At 41.9% G+C, this 21,215-nt stretch overlaps 2 protein-coding genes across 2 annotated transcripts in view; one reads left to right on the top strand and one right to left on the bottom strand.

Moving 5' to 3' along the window:
- The window catches only part of LOC134620441 (calcipressin-1-like), a 29,690-nt gene extending 26,859 nt beyond the window's left edge, over window positions 1-2,831 (bottom strand). The window contains exons 1-2 of the mRNA XM_063466598.1: window positions 2,673-2,831; window positions 2,375-2,511 (exon numbers count right to left, since the gene is read on the bottom strand). Of these exons, the coding sequence (XP_063322668.1) occupies window positions 2,375-2,500 (126 nt within the window). The 5' untranslated portion in view covers window positions 2,501-2,511; window positions 2,673-2,831. The remainder of the gene's footprint in view (window positions 1-2,374; window positions 2,512-2,672) is intronic.
- Window positions 2,832-5,474: 2,643 nt separating this feature from the next.
- On the top strand, window positions 5,475-18,245 carry LOC134620165 (chloride intracellular channel protein 6-like). Its single transcript, XM_063466166.1, has 7 exons — window positions 5,475-5,771; window positions 5,931-8,295; window positions 15,361-15,470; window positions 15,560-15,685; window positions 15,772-15,878; window positions 16,708-16,889; window positions 16,979-18,245. Exons 1-7 carry the CDS (start codon window positions 5,623-5,625, stop codon window positions 17,129-17,131), a joined length of 3,192 nt encoding a protein of 1,063 aa, XP_063322236.1. The 5' UTR covers window positions 5,475-5,622; the 3' UTR covers window positions 17,132-18,245.
- The last annotated feature ends 2,970 nt before the right edge of the window (window positions 18,246-21,215 follow it).

Here is a 21,215-nt window from a genome sequence, read left to right as displayed (position 1 = left end):
CCTGGGTCTGGGTGCAGTTTCCCCCTCCAGGGGCAAGGGTACCTAGACCCGGTTCTTAGAGTACGCTTGGGGAGTGTGATTGTGTGTACAGCGTCTCTTTATGTCTGTCTCCACGTTGGTTGAGTGTGGAGTAATTGCATATGAGAGCATGAGGGTGGGAATGGATGTTTGTATCTGTGTGTGCCTGTATGTCTGTGTCTATATGTCAGGTTGGGTATCAGACGCCACCTCTCTGGGGACATCTCAGGCCCTCCAAGGTATGGAGGCCTATCTCCCCCCACCACTCCCCCTGCCAGTGGCGGACGCCCTCAGACATCGGTGCGTTGGTGGTTCTTTGTGTCCGGGGATGGGCGTCCAGGTACACACCGGCTCACTCCTTGGTGGCTGCTTATCGGGGCCTGGAGCCTGGGGCTCGCTTGGGCCACTTCGGGGATGGGGTGCCCTCAGCCTCTCGGCCTGGGGCTCGGTCACTCAGGCACAGCTGGCTGCCGGCGGAGCTCACGGGCACGTCACTGCAACCCCCCCCTGGCTTCTGCTCCGCGGCTGCTGAGTGACCCCTCATCTGGGACTCTCCTCAGCTCTTTCTGGGATAGTGGCGCGGCTGCCCCTCTGTTGGTCTTCCTTGGTCTCTTGTGTTCTGGGGGCCTCTGGATGTCTGGAGCCTGGATCTCCTCCATACCTGCTTCATGCCCTGGAGGACGGGGCAGTGGCCCCCCACACCCTCTAGCAGATCATTACATGAAGGAACCTTTTAAAAAAAATCAAGCGCGTCCATGTCCACAGGTGTACACACGGGTGATCACACACACAAACTACACCCTTTTTGGCTCCTACCTCAAAGCACACTGTGCGCTGTCGATCTTACGTGCTGCACAATAATGTTTAATATTTAGTATTTACTGTTATATTCCCATATATCATTGTGATGTTGTTTATTCTATTACTCTCATTTTCTTCTGCTTGTTTTCTTTTTTCTTTCTCAACAGGTGATCCAGGTGATCGATATATGTATTTTTTGTCTACTTATTCTGTTGGTTTTTGTTTTTTGCCCTTTTTCCCCGTCCGCTGTTTTTCTTTCCTTTTTTTCTTTCCCTCTTTCTTTCTCCCCTTTCTTTCCCCCAGTCAAGTCTGTCCCGTATTCAGCAAGTGAAAATAAAATAAACAATAAAAGGTGAATCAAATAGACCATTACGGCAAGGCTGGGATGGTCTATTTGGTAAAGTAAATCCGTTGGGCATCTTTCTTCGCCTTTAGACAATAATTCTGATGGCAAAAGAGCCAAACGGGACAGGCAAAAAAAAACCAAACAAACAAAAAAAAAAACATTATGCTCAAACTAGTTACCGTGAGGATGTCTCATTACTGAAATCACAACAGCAACTAATTAGATGAGCATCAAACATCAGTTTTTGATGTTTGTGTTGTTACTCAACTGAGTCTCTCACCAGCTGCTGCACACTGCTGCACCCAGCATCCACAGGAGAAACTGCTCCCAAAGGTGAAAGTGAAGAAACTGCACAAATTATAAGTATCATACAGTCCTGGCTTCACCGGCACAAATCTGTTTTTCCATACAGCACATGTCCACTGGGACTGAATACCCCCTGCCTTCCTCAGAATGATTCTGCTGGTTTTATTTTCATTATAGCCATCACAAATATTAATGCAGTAACATTTCTGATTTACAGGATGGGGAGTCCATGGAAATGCTCACTGATTTGGGATTCGCCTTGGTGACAGAACCAGCTCTTAACCTGCTCACCTCCTTCCCCCAAGAACCTGCAGGAGATGTAGGAGACCATCCATGACGTCTTTCATTTCAGCCACGTTCCCTTGTGTGACATCAATGAACACCCTGACTATTCGGTTTAATCCAGGAGCATTTTGGGTCTGAACCCAACTGGACCTTCTTTTCTGACTAAAGCTAGCAAACAGACTACAAACCTCAGGAATGAACTAAAGAAAGTCCCAGAGACGCTTTCCAGCAGAATCCGTTTAGGGGCGTGACTATAGCTGTCACCAGCTGGTAACAGACGTACTAGTCTTTAATGGAGTTAATTCATTGATTTTCATGTATCGATGCCAGTAATCCATCTGCCACCAGATGGAGCAATGAAACCACATAAACCTGTGGCTCTCCTGCACACACACCTTTCTCATTTAAGGCTACTGTGCTCCATAGATACACGTTTATCTCCTAGGTAACCGTGTGTGTTTGTTTCTGTCATGGTATCAGATAATCCCATATTTTGGTTTAAAAACAACTGTTTCTAATGAACTACACAAAAGCACCAAAGCTATTGGTTGATGTTTCACGTTCATATGTAAACAGTGTTTAGCTGTGCCGCACACAGGCCAGTGCCTGACAGCCTACCTTAAGCCTTTCCTCGTTGAATAAATCCTCCGCCACTTTGCAGGCCACCAGGGCGTCCGGTAAATCCGTGAACTGAACATCTACCGGGGCCGCCTCCTCCTCGCCGCCATTATCCGCCTGCTGCATCACCCAAATATCTGGAAACATCGACAGCCTTCCGTCAGTACCGACACATACTGATTACTGCCTGACTCTACACCTATCAGTGCTTTGATATGCCGCGTACCAAACCCAGGACATGAAGCTATTTTTGTAGTTAAAACATATTATTATGACAAAGGCTGCGCTGGTTACCCACCGGTGTTAGCAGCGACGTCCTTTCTGTGTGTGCCTTCAGGCGGCCGCTGGCTCCTCACTGTGCTCTCAAACCCGAACTACTGGCTGATATCCGCTGTACTTACGGCTACCTGCAGCTACACGGAACAGCGGAAGCATTTCCGGGTTTTCTTCTTCGCCGGGCCTTCGCGGCAGTCTACATCCGTTCACGGTGCGTTACTGCCCTCTCACGTTATTTAGCGGTCCGATGACCTGCCTCCACACTCAGTCACATGTTGGTTCCCTGCAGTCATCTCTCTTCTCATCTGTTTGTCCTGTCATCACTCTGTTCATGGACCCTGTTTCTCACCTGCTCTCCTTCGTATTACATGTAAAAGTCTAACTTTTATATCATCATGCCAAACCTTTTGCTATTTCTTTATTACTTCCTGCTACCCTTCAGACTTCCCTCCATCACTTGTTTCCTTTATTAACAGATGTCTTTGTTTACCTTTCTCATTGTCTTACTGCATGAATATGATGTTTTTACCTTTAACTGATGACTGAAAGAGTTTCACAAACAAAATTCAGCTGGTTCTTGGCTGTCTGCTTATATCTTAATGACTGACTTGCTTTTTGTTACACCATCTCTTCAAGTTCATCCACAATCAAAATGAACTGCCAAAAATCCAAAGCTTTATACTCTTTCTTGGCTAACTTCGTATACAGACCCTTTCCAAAAAATTTGAATATCATGGAAAAGTTGATTCATTTCCATAATTCCATTCAAAACATTAAACTTTCATAGATTATAGATTCAGGGCCCACAACTGAAACGATTTCAAGTACGTAGTTTTTTATTTGTACATAATTTGGGCTTCTAGCTCATAAAACCCACAAAAACAGGATTTGAAAAAAATTGAATACTGTCAAGACATCACTGTTTAATTCTCAGTTTTTGCAGGGAAAAAAAGAAAGAAATTAGGATCACATCAAATCAATCAAAATGTGGTACTTTCAAAATGATATGTCAATCTTCAATACTTGGTTGGGAATCCCTTTGCCTTAATCACTGCATCGATGCGCTGTGGCATTGATGCAATCAGCCTGTGGCACTGCCTGGTAGTTATGGAAGCCCAGATTTGATGCTTGCTGTCAGCTCTTCATTGTTTTTGGGTCTGGTGGACCTCATTTTCCTCTTGATACCCCATAGATTCTCAATGGGGTTTAGGTCCGCTGAGTTGGCTGGCCAGTCAAACCCTGTCATGGCATGGCAATCAAACCAGGTTTTGGTGCTTCTGGCAGTATTGGCAGGGGCCAGGTCCTGCATCTCCATACAGATCCTCAGCAGAAGGAATCATGAGGCCCTCTAAAACACTCTGGTAGACTGTTGCGATGACCTTGGATTTAAGAAAGCAGAGTTTTCCAACACCTGCACCGGACATTGCACCCACAAATCATGACTGACTGTGGATATTTCACACTGGACCTCAAGCAGCCTGGGTTCTGTTCCTCACCCGTCTTCCTCCAAACCCTTGGACCTTGATTCCCGAATGAAAGGCACACTTTACTTTTATTCGAAAAGAGGACCTTTGACCACTGGCCAACAGTCCAGTCCATCTTCTCTCTTGGCCCAGTTGAGTTGCTTCCTACGTTGGCTCAGGCTCAGAAGTGGTTTTGAAGCTTTGACTCCTGCCTCATTCCACTCTTTCTGGATCTCTGACAGATTCTTGAATCTTCTGTCTGATAATCCGCTGAAGGCCACGGTCATCTCTTCTGCTGGTGCATCTTCTCCTGCCACATTTTGCCCTTCAGCTAGACTTTCCATTGATATGCTTGGACACATCACTCTGTGAACAGCCAGCCTCCCTAGCTATGAACTTTTGTGGCTTACCCATCCTATGGAGGGTACCAATGACGCTCTTCTGGCCAGTTGTCAAGTCTTGCCCATATTGAACTTAACTGAGACAACTGAACCAAAGTGAAGCAATTTAATGACACCTGGCACCTGTGCAGGTGCCTTGAGTTTAGTAGATGAGTTGTGTGTGACACTCAGTTTAAAACATTCATGCCCTGTAAAATTTGAGCTGATGTCTCGACAGTATTCTAATTTTTTGAAATCCTGTTTTTGTGGGTTTTATGAGCTGGAAGCCCAAATTATGTACTTAAATAAACAACTAAGTACTTGAAATCGTTTCAGTTGTGGGCCTGAATCTATAATCTATGAAAGTTTAACGTTTTGAACGGAATTATGGAAATAAATAAACTTTATTCTAATTTTTTGTAAGGGTCTGTATATCTTTAGGCCTCTTCCTTCTCTAACCTTCTTACTCAAAAAGAACACACTTTTTCTGTTATTTGTTTCAGCTGAATTAAAACACAAACATTTTTCTGTTTCACATGTCTGTGAAGCTTCTCAGTCATCCAGGTCATCAAAGTCTAAGGAGCTTGGAAAGAAAAGCCTCTGGACTTATTCAAGTTTCCTTAATATCTTAATATCATCTATTAAAGATACTAAGAAGAAAAATCACTGATATGACAAAATGAAGACAGCATTTAAACACGTTCATGTAGTAAACTGGGCTGAGAGTGCTTCAATAAAATAGTTCTGGTGAACCTGCACGGTACAAATAAAACTGAATTTTATTAGATGTTGTATATATGGCTTTGTCTATCTACTGGAGGCTATGTTTCATAGATGTAGCTGTGATGTGTCGTTGAATGTGTTAAGAAACTCCAGATCAAATGGTGCTGGTCTCTGGGTGGCAGAGTTTAAGCTTGTGATCATGTGGGATCAGCCTTGGTTTAATCCCTCAGAGTGAGAGAGAGAGAAGAAAGCGAGGAGGCGAAAGGTACTTATTGATGTGAAACGGTGCCTGAGGCACAGTACTGATGAGAGAGCCCCATAACCATCTTTCAAGGGAAATCTGGATTTTTCTTCTTACTTTACTTTGGAAATTTGGAACCTCGTGTCACTCCTACAGCTGTTACAGATGTCAAACTTTGGTAACCATTCATCTTTACTTTTTGGAATCTGGACTCGTCTGAAATCCTTCACAGTCAGAAATCCTGTGAGATTGTATTCATTTGTTTTCTATCAGCGCTGTGATTTCCTCTGGGATACAAGCTTAAAACTGGGACTGTAAGTTTTACTCTTCATACCCATCTTTGAACTTTTCTAGAACGCTGGATCATTTTCACAAATTTTACATGTTATAAAGCTGCACATTTATCCTGGAAACTTGGACACCATCATTTCTTTCTAAATAAGTTGTGTTATTTTCCTAATGGCTCAACTAAGTTGTAGCCAAAATCCAGACATGCCAAATGGAGCCATTGTCCACAGCCCACAAGGTATGTGTTCAGACGTGGATACACACAGAATCAAAGACGACGCAGAAGAAGAAGATGATGATGATGAGGTGGAACTAGCAGAGGAGGTTGGGGAAGATGTTTTGATGGTTGCTGAAGCAGAACAAATTGAAGATGAAAGTAAAGAAGAGAATGATTGGCAGGAAGGAGAGATTACACAAGTGACCCTGTTATCAGATGGAGAAATAGGAGAGGGGGAGGATGAATGTGAAGTACTGGGAGAGGAGGGGAATGGAGAAATGGGAGCAGGAGATGGACATCAAGAAATAACAGCCACACTGACAGCAGACAAAGAATCTGAAGATACAAAGGTGGCTGAAAATCTGTCTCTTTCTCCTCTATTGGTTGTGGTTGAACGAGGGAAACGGCAAATATTAAACAGCAATGGAGATGATGAAAAAGAAAACAAACAAGGGGGAGTAACAGCAAGCGCAGGAACAGATGTAAGGCAGGAAAACATGGACGAAGGTGCCGACGATCACGTGTCCTGTCTTCAGGACAGAGGTACTTCTGTGTGGGAGTCAGGAGTGGGTACACTGTCATGTACTGGTGGCCAAGACGAAACAGAAACTGCTACTTTGCCCACTGCTGGCAACATAACAGAGGTTAATCTGAACATAGAAGTGGCTCCTTTTTCTACTGGGATAAATGAACAGGCCAGCATCCAAGCTTCAGCTCTGGGCACTGATGACACACCAGTCGATATAACTGCTACAGCTGAAGAGGTGGCCAATCAAACCTACCAATTAGATATTGAGAGTCAAAATGAAATAAAAAACAATGATGGAGAAGATCCCTCAGAATCCATAAAACAGGAGGTTGTTATTGATAATCTTACATGGCAATGCCAGGGAGTCCAGGAGTGTGTAAATCATGGCTATGAGTTCCCCGTGAGAGCAGGAACCAATCAAATGGCACAAGAACCAGAGCTGACGGCCCTAACTTCTGAAGAACAGCCACAGTCAGATGGAGACACTAAAGAAAACAGGACTGAAGACGTCACCCAGAAGGAGCAAGCAGAAGAGCAAGTTAACAACTTAGCAGAGATGGACGGGGGAGGAAAGAGTTCAGAAATGGAGGAGACGATAGCCAATAATGTTTCTGGAGAGTTAATGGGCCAAGAAGAGCACAGAACAAGAAATGATCTAGAAATGCAAGAAGAAAAAGCTGCTAAGCTTGAAATCCAAGCTATAACAGTTCCTCCAGAACCAGTGGGCCAGACTGGAGAAGAGGTACATACAGACACACAGGACCAGGTGGAGGAAGCTTCTCTATCTGAGAAAGGCATCGAGGTGAAGCTTGACGGGACAGAAGGAGAGGACAAATCAGAGAAAAATGAATCCACAACAGAAGGGGGAAGTGCTTTACAAGAGCATCCTTTGCAGCTCCTGAAAGAAGCAGACACAATTTGGAGAAACAACACAAAAGAACAAACACAGACAGAGATGCTTGTAGAATTTGAGACTGGAGGAAGAGCAGTCGAAGAGTCAATGGAAGAAGAAGTGGAGATGGCAGAAGAGCCAGTCACCGTTCTTGATGATGAGACTGAAATGATGGAGGAGACGCCCAGTAAAAAAACAGAAGTACATCCTTTCACCATTATGAGCGGTTCTGATGATGCCATAGACAAGATAAAAGATGAAGATCATCAAGTGCTGCCAGGAGACGAGGCCATACTGGGTAAAGAGGACATGGAGACACAGGACGTGAAGCTAAAAGTGCACAACAGTGAGGCAGAGGCAGATCTAAATGGGAGCATTAAAACACTGAAGCAAACAATGGAGAACGGGTTCTTGTGTCCTGAGCCACAAGGTCTTAGGAAAGACGAACTGGGGAAAGTAAAGGTGCTGTCACCCAGGAGAAAAGATAGAGACTGGATTAAAATAGATCAACCAGAAGAAGAGAAGACTGCTGCTGAAAGGAAGGACTGGAGTAAAGAGCTGAGGCACATCAAAAAAGAGTTCTGGGAGAACGAGCGGGGAAGGAAAGAATGGGTGGATAAAGAAACATCAGCAGAAAAGATCAGTTCACCGAGGAAGGCGGATTGGATAAAAGAGCTGAAGTCAGTTATCAAAGATGAATCCCTGCCCAAAAAGAAAGACGAGCAGGTGAAGAAAAAGAGAGTGGTGCTGCTGGAACATGGTTGCTCATATGTCCCTCAGCGGGAGGCGATGACTGCAGAGGCGAGGGAAGAGATCAAGTTGACCTCCGACAGGAGAGCGGACAGTCCTGCGGTCCCTGTGGACAGTAAAACACTGGAGAACCAGCCCTATGAAATCTCCCTGTATGTCAAGGTAATCACTTTATGCACACACAGCACTGCATGTCTATAACTCCTCCATGCTTCCTTTGGTGGCAACAGACTGATGAATGCCAGACTGATAGTTATTACTATTATCATAGTGGGGATTTACAAAGAGCATGTTTGTCATAATGAATAATGAATTAGGCTCTATGGAGAAGTTCATGATACAGCAAAGTGAAAGTGCACAGAGCGGAAAATAAGCAGAGAAATATAAAGTTCTTCTGAGAACAGGGAGGACATTAGTACAAGAGAAAACCTGAAGAAAGGAAATATGATATAAATACACAAAAGAATTAGGAATGTGTGGAACAAGAAACACAGATAAAACTAATAAAGACAATGATGAAATGTTAGCTTCATATATCAAAGAGTTTTTGTTTTCTTTAGAGGCCCATCTAACACCATCAGGCCTCCGTCTGTGCACAGGGAACGCTGTGTTTGAACGTCATAAAACCTGAAGATCAGAGTACTGGCTCCATAGAATATGACAAAAAAAAAACTTCAAGCTGTCCTGACTTAGAAAATAATTTTGATAAATATGAGACCTATGTTATAAAAGTAGATTATTTGATTTTTTTTAATTATTGTAAAATATTCGATGCTTCTAAATACTTGTGTAAAAAAACAAGTATGTGAAAAATTCCACACTCTTTGTAAGTGTCCCAGAATCTGCATTTATCTTATTATTTGTTATTATTATGTTTTTGGTAAGCAATTTTATAAGATACTAAGCCATCAGTGAAATTAGCATAATTATAGCTTTTAATAATTTTCCATGTTACACCATTGTTACCATTTATGCTGTGAAAACGTCCTTAATTACACAACATATCAGTTAATTAGCAAACAAATCTACACAGAGACTAAACATCCTTTGTTGTTAATATTTCACTGCCTCATATGTTATGAATGCATTTGTCATATTAAGTAGAATTTATGCTTAGATGTGTTTTTACAGTCTTTTTATGTGGTACAAAAAGGATCCTGGTTTTTCCAATGTATTTTACTTTAGCATTAAACATACTAATTCACTGTCAGTGTAATTTATTGATATTTCATGTACTTCAAAAAATACAGTCAGTTTGTGTACCCCTATCCAAGTTTATTCATAAAGCACTTTAAAATAGCCAGCACACGATCACAGTGCTGTACAGTAAATAAGTTAATAACAATAGAATAAAAAAAAACACATAATACATAAAATCAGACTTAAAACAGCCTTATATTAAAAAAAACCCCCAACAACATAAAACAACATAGAATTAACTAAATAAATAAAATAAAATAAAATAAAATAAAATAAACCAACATTGGAGCTGCTACAGCAAAAGCACAATCAGGAGCAGCTGATCAGCTGCCCTGAGAGAGCGGTGGGTGTATAAGGCTGTAGCAGCTCAGAGAGATAGGATGGGGCGAGGCCATGGAGGCTTTAAAAGCAAATAAAAGAATTTTAAAATGAATCCTAAAAGAAATGGGCAGCCAGTGAAGTGAAGCTAAAACAGGGGAAATGTGCTCAAACTTTAGGCGAGCTGCGGCATTTTGCACCCTCTGTAGATGACTTCAGATCACAGTCCACTTTGACCCCCAGGTTTGTGACAGCTGGCTTATTACACTGGGCCGAGATATCTAAATACACACTGGGGGTCTCAGTGGGGCTACCAAACACCATCACCTCAGTCTCTTTATCACTGAATTTTAAAAAGTTTAGAGACATCCAAGCCTTAATGTCATCGAGACGCTGAAGTATTGGCTGTGTGGAATATGAGCCTTTGTAGAGGGACATAGATCTGACAGTCAGCAGCATAGAAGTGAAACGCAATGCTGTGTTTCAACCAAGAGGAAGCAGATACAAAGAGAAGAGGAGGGGCCGAGAACTGAGCCCTGAGAGCTGAACACAAACAAACACCGGCAGTGACAGACGGCAGACACACACACCGGCACCATCCTGGTCAAATGTGTAGAGCCAATGTTTGCAGTGCAGCAGAGAGGGTTATAGAGACCATGAAGGCTGTGACAGCAGCTCAGGTGATACCTGCTCAGTAAAGTGTGTGGAGATGTCCCTGGTGTCTATAACTTGTTACCAGTGCTGGGACTAACGCATTATTAAGTAACGCGTTACAGTAACTACGTTATTATTGTGGTAACGAGCACGGTAACTAGTTATTATGCCAAAACCAGGAACGCGTTACTCGTTACTGGGATTTAGATAGGCTCGTTATTTTTCCTATCGCGGAGCTTCACAGATTCAGTAACATTAGCAAGTGGTGGAAGCCAGCAGGTGGATGAAGGAAAAGGGAGGCAAGAGGAGAGACCCGAAGCGGCCGCCGGTCCGAGTGTCAGGTGAACTGAACTTCAGGTGAGAAGTTATGACCTGCAGTCTATCGGAGTCAGATATAAACCAAGTTTAGGTGGAGTTTATTTTCGGTATGCTGACATTTTCGTACTGCGTGCTAGCTAGCATGACGGAGTTTCTATACAGCTGGGTGGTGCTATGTTACTGATGTTGAACTTTATTTTGTTCATAAGGTTAATTATTAGAGTTTCCAACCGTCCCTTAAAAAACAGAATCGTCTCGTATTCAGAGAAAATATTACGCGTTTCGTATTGAGGTGAAAAGGAACACAGTTTGTCCCGGACTTCAGCTACAATGAAAAAGACACAAAGCTGGAGCTGCACAGCTGCCTCTTCTTCTCTCATTCTCTCCCGTTTCTACTTCAATCACGAAACTGATCAATGATCAGCTGATCGGCTTTTCTCTCTTGTTTGTTTATCGCCCACTTTGCGCCAGAAAGAGGAAACCAGCGGATGTCACGTTAAACAACAGCAGCACGTTTAAGCTTGATCAGCTGTTGTTAGAATTTATTTAATATTAATTTCTAGTATCAGCTGATGTTTGCTGGAGCCACAGCTGTAAAGCTGCTGGTCATGATATCAGTTTGGTTATCTGGTGAGAGGGAAACATGAAGATGAAACCAGGAGATGTCCTTACTGAATCATCAGAGCTGAACAGGTGATGGAGAAACAGGTTTACCTTTTAGGTGACATGAATGAGTTGAAGGGAAGTTATGAACTGTTTCTGAGAGACAAATAACACCAGGATCCTTTTCTATGTAGCTGACAGCTGGTAACTGTGCAGGGGTGGGTCTAGCAAAGTGTTGGGCCAGGGGGCCAGGTAGGGCATTAACAGGGAAAGGGGGGCACAAAGAAATACTTTTCTTTATTATTCTCATTTAAAATGTCTAGCTTTTAAAAAATAATGATCTGAGTCTTACAACAAACAATTGATAGATTGATACATATATACCATCAGAACAGTGTACATTTTCATTCAAAGGCTTTATGATTTTTCCTATAATGGTGGGCCGGTCTCTAGTCAAAATGCCCGGGACGATTTTTTTGTCCCAGTCCAGCTCTGTATGCAGCTCATCTGCAGTCTGGTGTTACCTACCTACATCGTCCTATTCAGAAGGCAGAATTTCCAAGTTCTCAGTACAATCAAAACCACCACGACTGCAGTTTTTGTGTTGGATGTAAAAAGCAGGCTAGAATCATGGCGGCGGTCAACGACGGTCCAGGCGTGGGATTTCTCTCGTGGAAATGTGCACATTATTTTTTCCTTTCTATTGGTAGGTGGCACAGTGCACTTGTTGCAAGTAAGCAAGCTAGAAGACTGGCAATCTTGCTGGGTATCCAGTTACGGAAGCAACACATTAACAAGAGAATTCTGAGTAAAACCAAAGTTACTTTCCCTAGTAACTAGTTACTTTGAAAGTAACGAGTAACTTGAAGTAACTGAGTTACTTTTTTAGAGAAGTAACTAGTAATGTAACTAAGTTACTAATTTAAAGTAACTTACCCAACACTGCTTGTTACCCACATGTAGTGTCACTGGTGCCTGAAGCTTTGAGGCTGATCATCAGTATGTTAATCACACTCTGACTTTAAACTGAGACTCTGAGAGTTTCCTGTTCCAGAACAGCTGAATTAGTTCAATAAGCTGAATGCTCAACTTTGTGTGAGCATGCAGAGAGAGCCATGACAGGTGGAGCTCCACCACATTTCACCATAGGAAGAGCAGTGACTCCACTTTAATACAGCATGCTGAATTAAATAAAGACTCTTTGTATAATTATTCAGTAAAACTGAGAGAATGTAAGTCATACAGTGGAACCCCGGCTTACCAAGACCCCATTTAACGAAAAATTCAAGTTACAAAGGCACTTAACGGCAATATTTTTGCCCGTGGTACGACAAAATGCCCGTGCAACGAAATCCGTTTGCGAAATGCGTTTCGCTGTTCCACGTGAAAGACGTATTGTTGTTGCAGTGCGCTATTTCGTGTGCTTTTCGTTTGCAATTAGCCTGTCGTTCATTCATAATGGGGCCGGCATAAGGCATAAATATGAGCCAGTTTAAAAAAATATCATTGCACAGTGTACGTACGTACATTCATTAACGTAAATGTAAGTTTTAGTTTTAATGTTTAGAATTAAATTCCATAATGTTATGTACATGTACACGTACGTATGTATGCATGCATACGTATGCTTTCTTCAGCCTCCACCAAGAACTTCGTCTTCAGACAGCATCGCCTCACTCAAAAGGCGACGGAAAAAGCTGCTTCGACTTACGAAAATTTTGACTTACGAAAGACCCTCTGAACGAATTAACTTCGTAAGTCGGGGTTCCTCTGTATTTCCATATATAGAATAAGATTATTTCTGGTTGTACTGGATAGAAATCTGTAATAAATATAGAGAAAAAGTGCTTAAATGTTCCCATTTCTAATCTCTTCTAATATTCAGCCCTCACTGACAGATGGTGGCATGTGTGTGCTAGTGCTAGAGTTCACTGAAAACAAATGCAGGGGAACTTTCCAAGTCTTTAGTTTGATCAGTAAATGTGCTGTAAGAAGTGATTCTGCTTTTACAGAGTTTAAATATTTCAATAGAGTTTTGGGAGCTCGAGCCTGTTCTCGGCCCAGTACATTGCACACACACTGTTTCAGTATTCACAGTGTTTGTTCACACAGTTGCCTGTTCAGGCCAGTGCTGCCCAGTAGCTCAGCCGTAAGCTGCCAGCTCATCCCCCTTCTCCTCCAGGTCCCGGCATCCATGTCTAGATGATGGCTTGCTGTCACACTGGCCAGATCTAGACAGGATGACCTGGGAAATGACCCGAGCCAAACTGAATCTGGTCTTGATCTGGTCTGAATTTGTGAGCCATCCATGCCATGCAAGTGGAATCTGATTTAGATGAATTTCAGTGGATTTCCATATTCAGACTCTGAATTTCAGACACAGAAACCTTCAAAATGTTCTTTGATATCATGATTTACGATGGAACCTCAATCCGTGAACACATTTCAACATGAGAACCTAGCATCACGAGAGTTAGAAGGATGGAGACTACATAGATTTTATTCTGAGCTTGCTGTTTCATTGTAGGGTTGTTATCTTACTATATAAAGTGCCTGGAAGCAACTGAACTCAGGGGATGATGAATCCATGATATAACTGCTGATGACTGCACACAAAATAGAAAACTAATATCTAATTGGAATTTTTGTAAAAATGTAAAATATGAGTTTGGCAGAAATGTCTGAATAATCACAGATGTGTGTCAGCTGGTTCACGCACACTCTTGTTAGCTAAGCTTGCTTCCTGGAATAGAGCTGTAAACTTAAACGGGCTGCATGTAAGTGTCACTATTATTATTAATGTGGCAGAACCACAGCCACAGTTAGGTGTCAGAGACTGGACAGGAAAAATGACTAAACTGAAGAAGAGCTGAGCTCTCTCACACTGAAGATCCGAATCTCAACAATCTGCAAAAATGAACAACAAGTGTGAACAAACTGGAGCACAAACCCAGGACCGTGACGTGACAGAGAACCAGCGAGTGAAAAAGCTAATCTTGATCTGCTTATCTTATCCCATTAAGACAGTGCTGTTCTAATCCATCGCCATGGTAACCTACATTACTTAATGCATGTCATTTTAAATGAGATTTGAAAAAGATTCAAAGTAGATAAAGCTTTTGTGACCATTGTGTGCTTAGCTCTGTGCTCTGGTTCAACAGTATCCTGAGAATAACTTTCAGTACCTGAGAGATTTAGCACAAATGTGTCGGGCCGTGTCCACGTAACAAGCTTGTTCAAACAATGCCTCCCTTTGTCACGGGCCCTGTGGGCAGCACAGACAGAGGTAGATACAAAGATTATGGAAAAGTTCAGGTTTCCTTCTCTGTGGTCTAGAAAAGCTGTAAATCCTCACATCTGAGGATTTCTTTAAAACAGCACGATCATAAATATCTTAAAATAAGCATTTTACTTTCAACTTGTGCTGAAATGCAGTTTCTGCTTTTGTTTGTAAAAGAGTACAGAATGAAATAGTCTGAATAGTGCTGGTGTGCTATGTTAATCTCAGCAGTCTCCCTGGGTAAGCTGATTATCCTCCTGTTTGTTACTGAGAGCTCAGAGCTGTTGCAGCAACATTCAGCTCCAGCATGAATTCTTCACTCACAGGAAAACTGTTCTACACAACACTCACAGCATAAAGATGAAGCACGTTGCTTAAAAAAGTTATTAATCACGTTACTCTTTACATTACTCCTCTGCAAGATAATGTTTTTAGAATTTCTTTCCAGTATTGGATCTCTTACAGTGACCATACTGAAATATTCATCCCAGTTCAGCTAATAATAGGATACAGACACATTTTAGTTGTGTTAGATTCGCCTGAACTTTAACAGATAGCTGATGTGCTCATGTATTCACATGGGAGAGAAACAGGAACTCCATTATCATGCAGAGGATATTCTTCTGTGCATCTCTGTTAAACACAGAGTCCAGATTTATTCAGTTAAATAAATTATAATATGAAAAAAGAGAAAATGAAATGTACACCGTATTGTTCTTTTGGGGTTTTTATTTCTTTATCTGCTTCCTTCACCCACCCATTTGTTCTGCTGTTCAGTAGTGAAGCACTACAGTTTTTATAAATGTTCACAGATCACCTGCAGGACACTTGATGACTGGTGTTTGTGTGTGTAGGCAGGAAGTGATGGACAGAGCATCGGAAACTGTCCTTTCTCTCAGAGACTCTTTATGATCCTGTGGCTAAAAGGAGTCATTTTTAATGTCACCACAGTCGACCTCAAGCGGTAACATGGTGCAGACGCATACACGTATTCATACAGTGACTATGATACACATGAGAGTAACCACATGCGCCTGACTTTTGGGTTATCAGGAAGCCGGCTGACCTCCACAACCTCGCTCCAGGAACCAACCCTCCTTTCGTGACCTTTAATGGTGAAGTCAAGGTTGATGTCAACAAGATAGAAGAATTCTTGGAGGAGAAGCTAACTCCACCCCGGTATGCAAGCACACATTGAAAGATATGTTTGCGATGGGAAGCCGTGTTGAGGTTAATTTCAAATTTCTCCATTTTGTCTGGACCAGATATCCCAGACTGGCTCCCAAACATGCTGAAGCTAACACAGCTGGCATTGACATCTTTGCCAAATTCTCAGCGTACATCAAAAACACAAGAAAAGACACAACGGATGGTAAGAAGGGACACAGTTAGGTTGGAAACATGTATTCAACAAAGATAGTAAGGTGTGTGTGTGGTTTGTTTGTGACTGCAGCATTGGTCTGTGCTCGCTGACAACATTAATCACAGTGGTGCCTGAGGACTCACAGGTCATGGCCATGCAGTGTTATATAGATGTTAAACTATATTAAACTTTTCCCCGTTTTATATTGGAAAATTGAAACTATTTAAACTAAAACTGTTTCCCATGCCATACCTCTGTGGGGAAACCCTCAACATAACTTACTCTTCTTCTTCTTGAATAATCAGGCTCGCTCTCATGTGACAGAGCTCATGCTATCACCCTAACAGAAAACTCTCAGACTGATGACTCACTTGTGCTTCTCAGGATATTTAAAAGTAGAACGGGAGGCAGAGGCTGTTTTTGTGGAATCAGCTCCCAGTTTGGATTCAGGAGACAGACGCCCTTTTAAGATGAGCATAAGACTTCAAACTCTCCTTTGTGATAAAGCATATCGTTGGGAGGCTAGCTCAGGTGACCCTCAGGTGACTGCTTCTGCAGTCGTTTGCTATTCTGCTCAAACCTTTTTAAAAGTGTGAAATTTAAAGTAATCAGATATTTTTTTTAAAACAGTATTCAATATGTTTAAACTATATGGTTTAAATGATTTGCAAAAAACCCCAAACAAATCTGCAATTATTTGCATTTTATTAAAAGTCTTTTGGAAATACTGGTGTATAAATAAGGAGCTGGTTGTTGTGGAAAACATCAGTGTTTTTTCAGATAGCTTATCCTAAGTCTGTCAATCAAATCAGCGTGTTCTCTACCTCTGACTTTGTAGCCTTACAGAAAGCTTTGTTGAAGTCTCTTCAGCGCCTTGATGACTTCCTAAGGACTCCCCTGTCTGAAGAGATTGATGCTGATGTCTTAGGAGATGTGCCAGAGTCAACTAGGAGCTTCCTAGATGGGCCAGAGCTCACCTTGTCTGACTGCAACCTGCTGCCCAAACTCCACATTCTAAAGGTTTGGAGCTTATTTAGGTTGCTAGAACTTTTACATGAGCCCGATCAGAAGGATCCATTGTTGGTTATTTTCTGTGCCTTTTTTTTAAGGTTGTAGCTAAGAAATATCGTGGCTTTGAGATCCCTCAGGAGATGACAGGCGTGTGGCGGTATTTGAGCTGTGCCTACCAGAGAGAGGAGTTCACCGGCACCTGTCCCGCTGAGAGGGAGATTGAGTTTGCCTATTTGCATGTTGCAAAATGAATTAAACAAAATGTAGGGCAGCGCAGAAATCAAGGAAATCAAGAAATATGAAAAGAACATAAGGAAAACTAGTAAAGAGGAAAGCACTAACACACGTGTGTGTGTGTGTGTGTGTGTGTGTCATCTCTATCTTGACCATTTTAAAAATGATGACAACACAACTACTTCACTTTTCAGATAATGGCAGGACCGTGTCACTGCAACACTGACTCTGACTGTTGTATACTCTCTCTCTCTTTCACACACACACACACACACAGCGAGAGAGTGAGAGAGGCAGTCTCAAAGATAACAATTATCGCAGCCTCAACTTTGTGATCAATAAAAACTCAGTTTATAAGAAATCAAAATGATCTTTTCATCTTTTATTCTCTTTAAAGTGAAAATGTTAATAATGTTCATTTCGCGCACCATTAAAATGCTTCCCAACATGGAAAGATCTTATTTTTCCAGTGTGTGTTTACTCCTTAAGTAGTGATTCCACTCTGTCACTGCTGATTTATAATCACTGCTCATGATTTACTTCATGATAATAGAAAATTAAAAAAATGAAAACACAAAGCATTTGTTAGGTCTAGCAAAGAGCACAGTGTGTCTTAATAAAACAGATCAATAACACACTGATGTGTGCTCATGCAGTGGGACTGTTTAGTGGAATAATCTCAGAAATACTTTGAATCTTTTGCTTGTCACTAGCTGTGGCTTTGATTCTGGACTTGTCTACTGTAAATGTGTTTTGATGGATACAGATCACAGTTCACTCTAATTCAGCCGTGTTTGTCCTAGTATTAAAATCACTTTGTTCTTCATATACATGCTCAGCGTTAGAAGCTTTATTAAACTGATCTGATCACTTTGTGGACTTTGTTTGCCTTTGCTGTCTGTGTTTCAGCCCTGTTAGTAAGGTATCTGAATGTAATCAAAGGGAAAACATTTTCTGAAGGTAGATCTGATGGTGCTTTGTTAGAGTGGTGAGGAGATTAAAAGGAGTCAGCATGCAGAATGGTATTATGGTCTGTACAGGGGCAGAATTTCCAGGGGGGTTAGGGGGGTTATGACCCCCCCAATAATCAGACCCAACCAATATAACCAGCCCAATAAAATTATGAATTATCTTGCATAAATACGCTGTTGCTTTTCTTTACTCATTTCGGGTATTACCAGCAAAATAGTTGCAAGTTGAATCATCTGGGAATTTACCCAGATTTATTTATTTATTTAAACAGAGATCCTGACCCCCCCAATGTTCAGCAGAAAGTTACACCGATGGGTCTGTATCTTTAAAGTAGTATGTAGATTTTTGTTGTATTATGACATCCAGAAAGTATCGCAACTAATTTTATTTTATGACATCAAACTGTATGCCAAGAGTGAACGAGACATCAGTGCACTGATCTACACCAGCAGGATCTACAGTAATAACATTGGAATGCTATTCGGACTAGAGAAGTGTAGTGGGATGACAACAAAGGACAGCTCGAGGAAATCGAAGACAGTACCTAAGTTCCCAAGTACCTGGAACTTGGGAACAACAGGCAAATAGAAACCATGAAGAGACTGCTAGGAAAGCTGCAACCTGCAGAGGGTCAGGCAAGTCCTGAGGAGTCAGATGAACGGTAAGAACTAGATCCAGGCTATCAACACCTACGCCCTGCCTGTGATCAGGTACCCTGCTGGAATAATAAGCTGGCCAAAGGAGGAGATAGAAGCCACTGACATCAAGACCAGGAAGCTCCTGACCATGTGTGGAGGGTTTCACCCCAAGTCCAGCACCCTGAGGCTGTACGCAAGGGAAACGAACAAGGCCGGGGACTGGTGAGTGTCTGTATCATGATCAGTGATGAAACAACAAAGCTCTACCAGTACATAAGAAAGATAAACACATGCTTATTGAATAGCTCAGGTAGTAGAAACCAGAGAAAGAAGAGGAGCAACAGGAGGAACCATCATGGAAGGACAGGCTCCTGCACGGTATGTACCACCGGCAGATAGAGGACATCCAGAAATCCTACCAGTGGCTGGACAAAGCTGGACTGAAAGACATCATAGAGGCACTAATCATGGCAGCACAGGAACAAGCTCTGAGCACAAGACTCATAGAGGCTGGGGTCTATCACACCAGGCAAGACCCCAGGTGCAGGCTGTGTAAAGATGCCCCAGAGACAATCCAGCACATAACAGCAGGGTGCAAGATGCTAGCAGGCAGGACATACATGGAACGCCATAACCAAGTGGCCGGCATAGTGTACAGGAACATCTAATTAAATTAAATTAAATTTATTTATTTAGAAAGAACATTTTAACAAATGTAAATATGCCAGATTACAGCCTTGGGCTAATTTCCATCTGCAGACGCTCTGGTAGGTTGGTGTTACACACACGTTAGTAAAAACATACAGAGACACTATTTACAGGTCATGTGACAAGGACAAAAACAGTGATCACATGATACTAGAACAAACAATGACAAGAAGAGTGGACAACAGAGGACAATATAGAGAACAATAACGGAAACACATCAGTTATATTGCACAGTATTGCACAAACATGCCCTGACTGTCCTGATATTGCACTCACACATTACACTAATAGTTGTTTCCCTTTTTGTAACACACTAACTCTTTTTCATGTCCAATATGAAGCATGATTATTAAACATGATCACATGTTTGTGTGTCCCTCAGACGCCCTTTTAAGTGACTCTTAAAGACGGGGAGACTTTCCCTCACTGACAGTGGAAGACTATTCCAGAAGCTCACTCCCTGATTTGACGGAGCATCTGTGAAAAGGTGGTCCGTCTAACTGCCAGTTCACAATCACCTCTCACAGTGGGTCGAGTCAGTCGAGACCCGGCAACACTGCTAGACTTTTGTTTAATAAAATCACTCATTGGTGGAGGCGCCAGACCATGTATAACTCTGTATATTAGACAGGCAGATTTAAATAATTTGAAATTAATAAAATTTAGAAACTTGTATTTATAAAATTTGACAATGGTGATATGAAAAAGGTTTCTTATCTAATATTTTCAATGCTCTTTTGTAGCACACTTCGATTGGCGCAATAGCAGCAGAGCTCGTATAGGACCAACTTGTAATACAGTATTCAATATGAGCCAGTATCACAGAGTGCAGGAATGTAATCGCTGCTGTGTCTGTTAATGATGTGCGGATATGTCTAAAGTTCTGTATATTAACATTTACAGTTTTCACTACTTTTTTAATGTGCCGAATACGGCCTGGAAGTCCCGAGGTCAAAATGGGAGCCCCCTAGGGTGGTGGAGAATGACCGAGCTAAGATCCTGTGGGACTTCCAGATACAGACGGACAAAATGCTGATGGCTAACCAACCGGACATAGTGGTGGTAGGTGTAGTGATACCAAATGACAGCAACATCAGGAAGAGGGAACAAGAGAAGCTCAAGAAATACTAAGGGCTCAGAGAAGAGCTCGAGAAGATGCGGAGGGTGAAGGTAACAGTGGTCGCATGATAATCAGAGCACTCAGGGCTGTGACCCCCAAACTGGCTCCAGCAGATCAAAGATACCGCGCAGGACTCTGGAGCTCCAAGGTCTCTGGTAGAGCACTCAAGCTTTAACCTCCGCCAGGTCCACATATGTGGACATCACATTTTGGGTTGTCGGGACCACAATACTAGATTTTAATCTACAAGGGCCTGATATCCACTTACGAGGACATTATACTGCCACTGTTCTATCAAAATTTAAAACAAATGTCCTCATATGTGGATATCAGGCCCTTGTAGAGCAAAAACAGGTAAAAAGATAATTCTTTGTTTTTATATTTATCAGGTCCCAATCAGCCCAAAATTTCAAAGAGATGCATGCCATGAAAGAATTTATTGTGTGTGTGTGTATGTGTGTGTATATATCTATCTATCTATATTCATATATGTATATATATATATAAATATATTAGTGTTGGGAAGGTTACTTTTATAATGTATTCCACTACAGATTACAGATTACATGCCCCAAAATGTATTTTGTAACGTATTCCATTACGTTACTCAATGAGAGTAACGTATTCTGAATACTTTGGATTACTTAATATATTATCATGCTT

Source organism: Pelmatolapia mariae, linkage group LG23, assembly GCF_036321145.2.
Source record: "Pelmatolapia mariae isolate MD_Pm_ZW linkage group LG23, Pm_UMD_F_2, whole genome shotgun sequence".
Classification (NCBI taxonomy): Eukaryota; Metazoa; Chordata; class Actinopteri; order Cichliformes; family Cichlidae; genus Pelmatolapia; species Pelmatolapia mariae.
Note: the sequence above shows the minus strand (reverse complement) of the source record. Positions and strands in the feature narration are given on the sequence as shown.

Coding starts and splice junctions, on each gene's coding strand:
- LOC134620165 (XM_063466166.1), top strand. CDS start 5,623: ATGTCAAACTTTGGTAACCATTCATCTTTACTTTTTGGAATCTGGACT. Junction 5,772..5,930: donor ACAAGCTTAAAACTGGGACT/GTAAGTTTTACT, acceptor GGCTCAACTAAG/TTGTAGCCAAAATCCAGACA. Junction 15,686..15,771: donor GAGAAGCTAACTCCACCCCG/GTATGCAAGCAC, acceptor TGTCTGGACCAG/ATATCCCAGACTGGCTCCCA.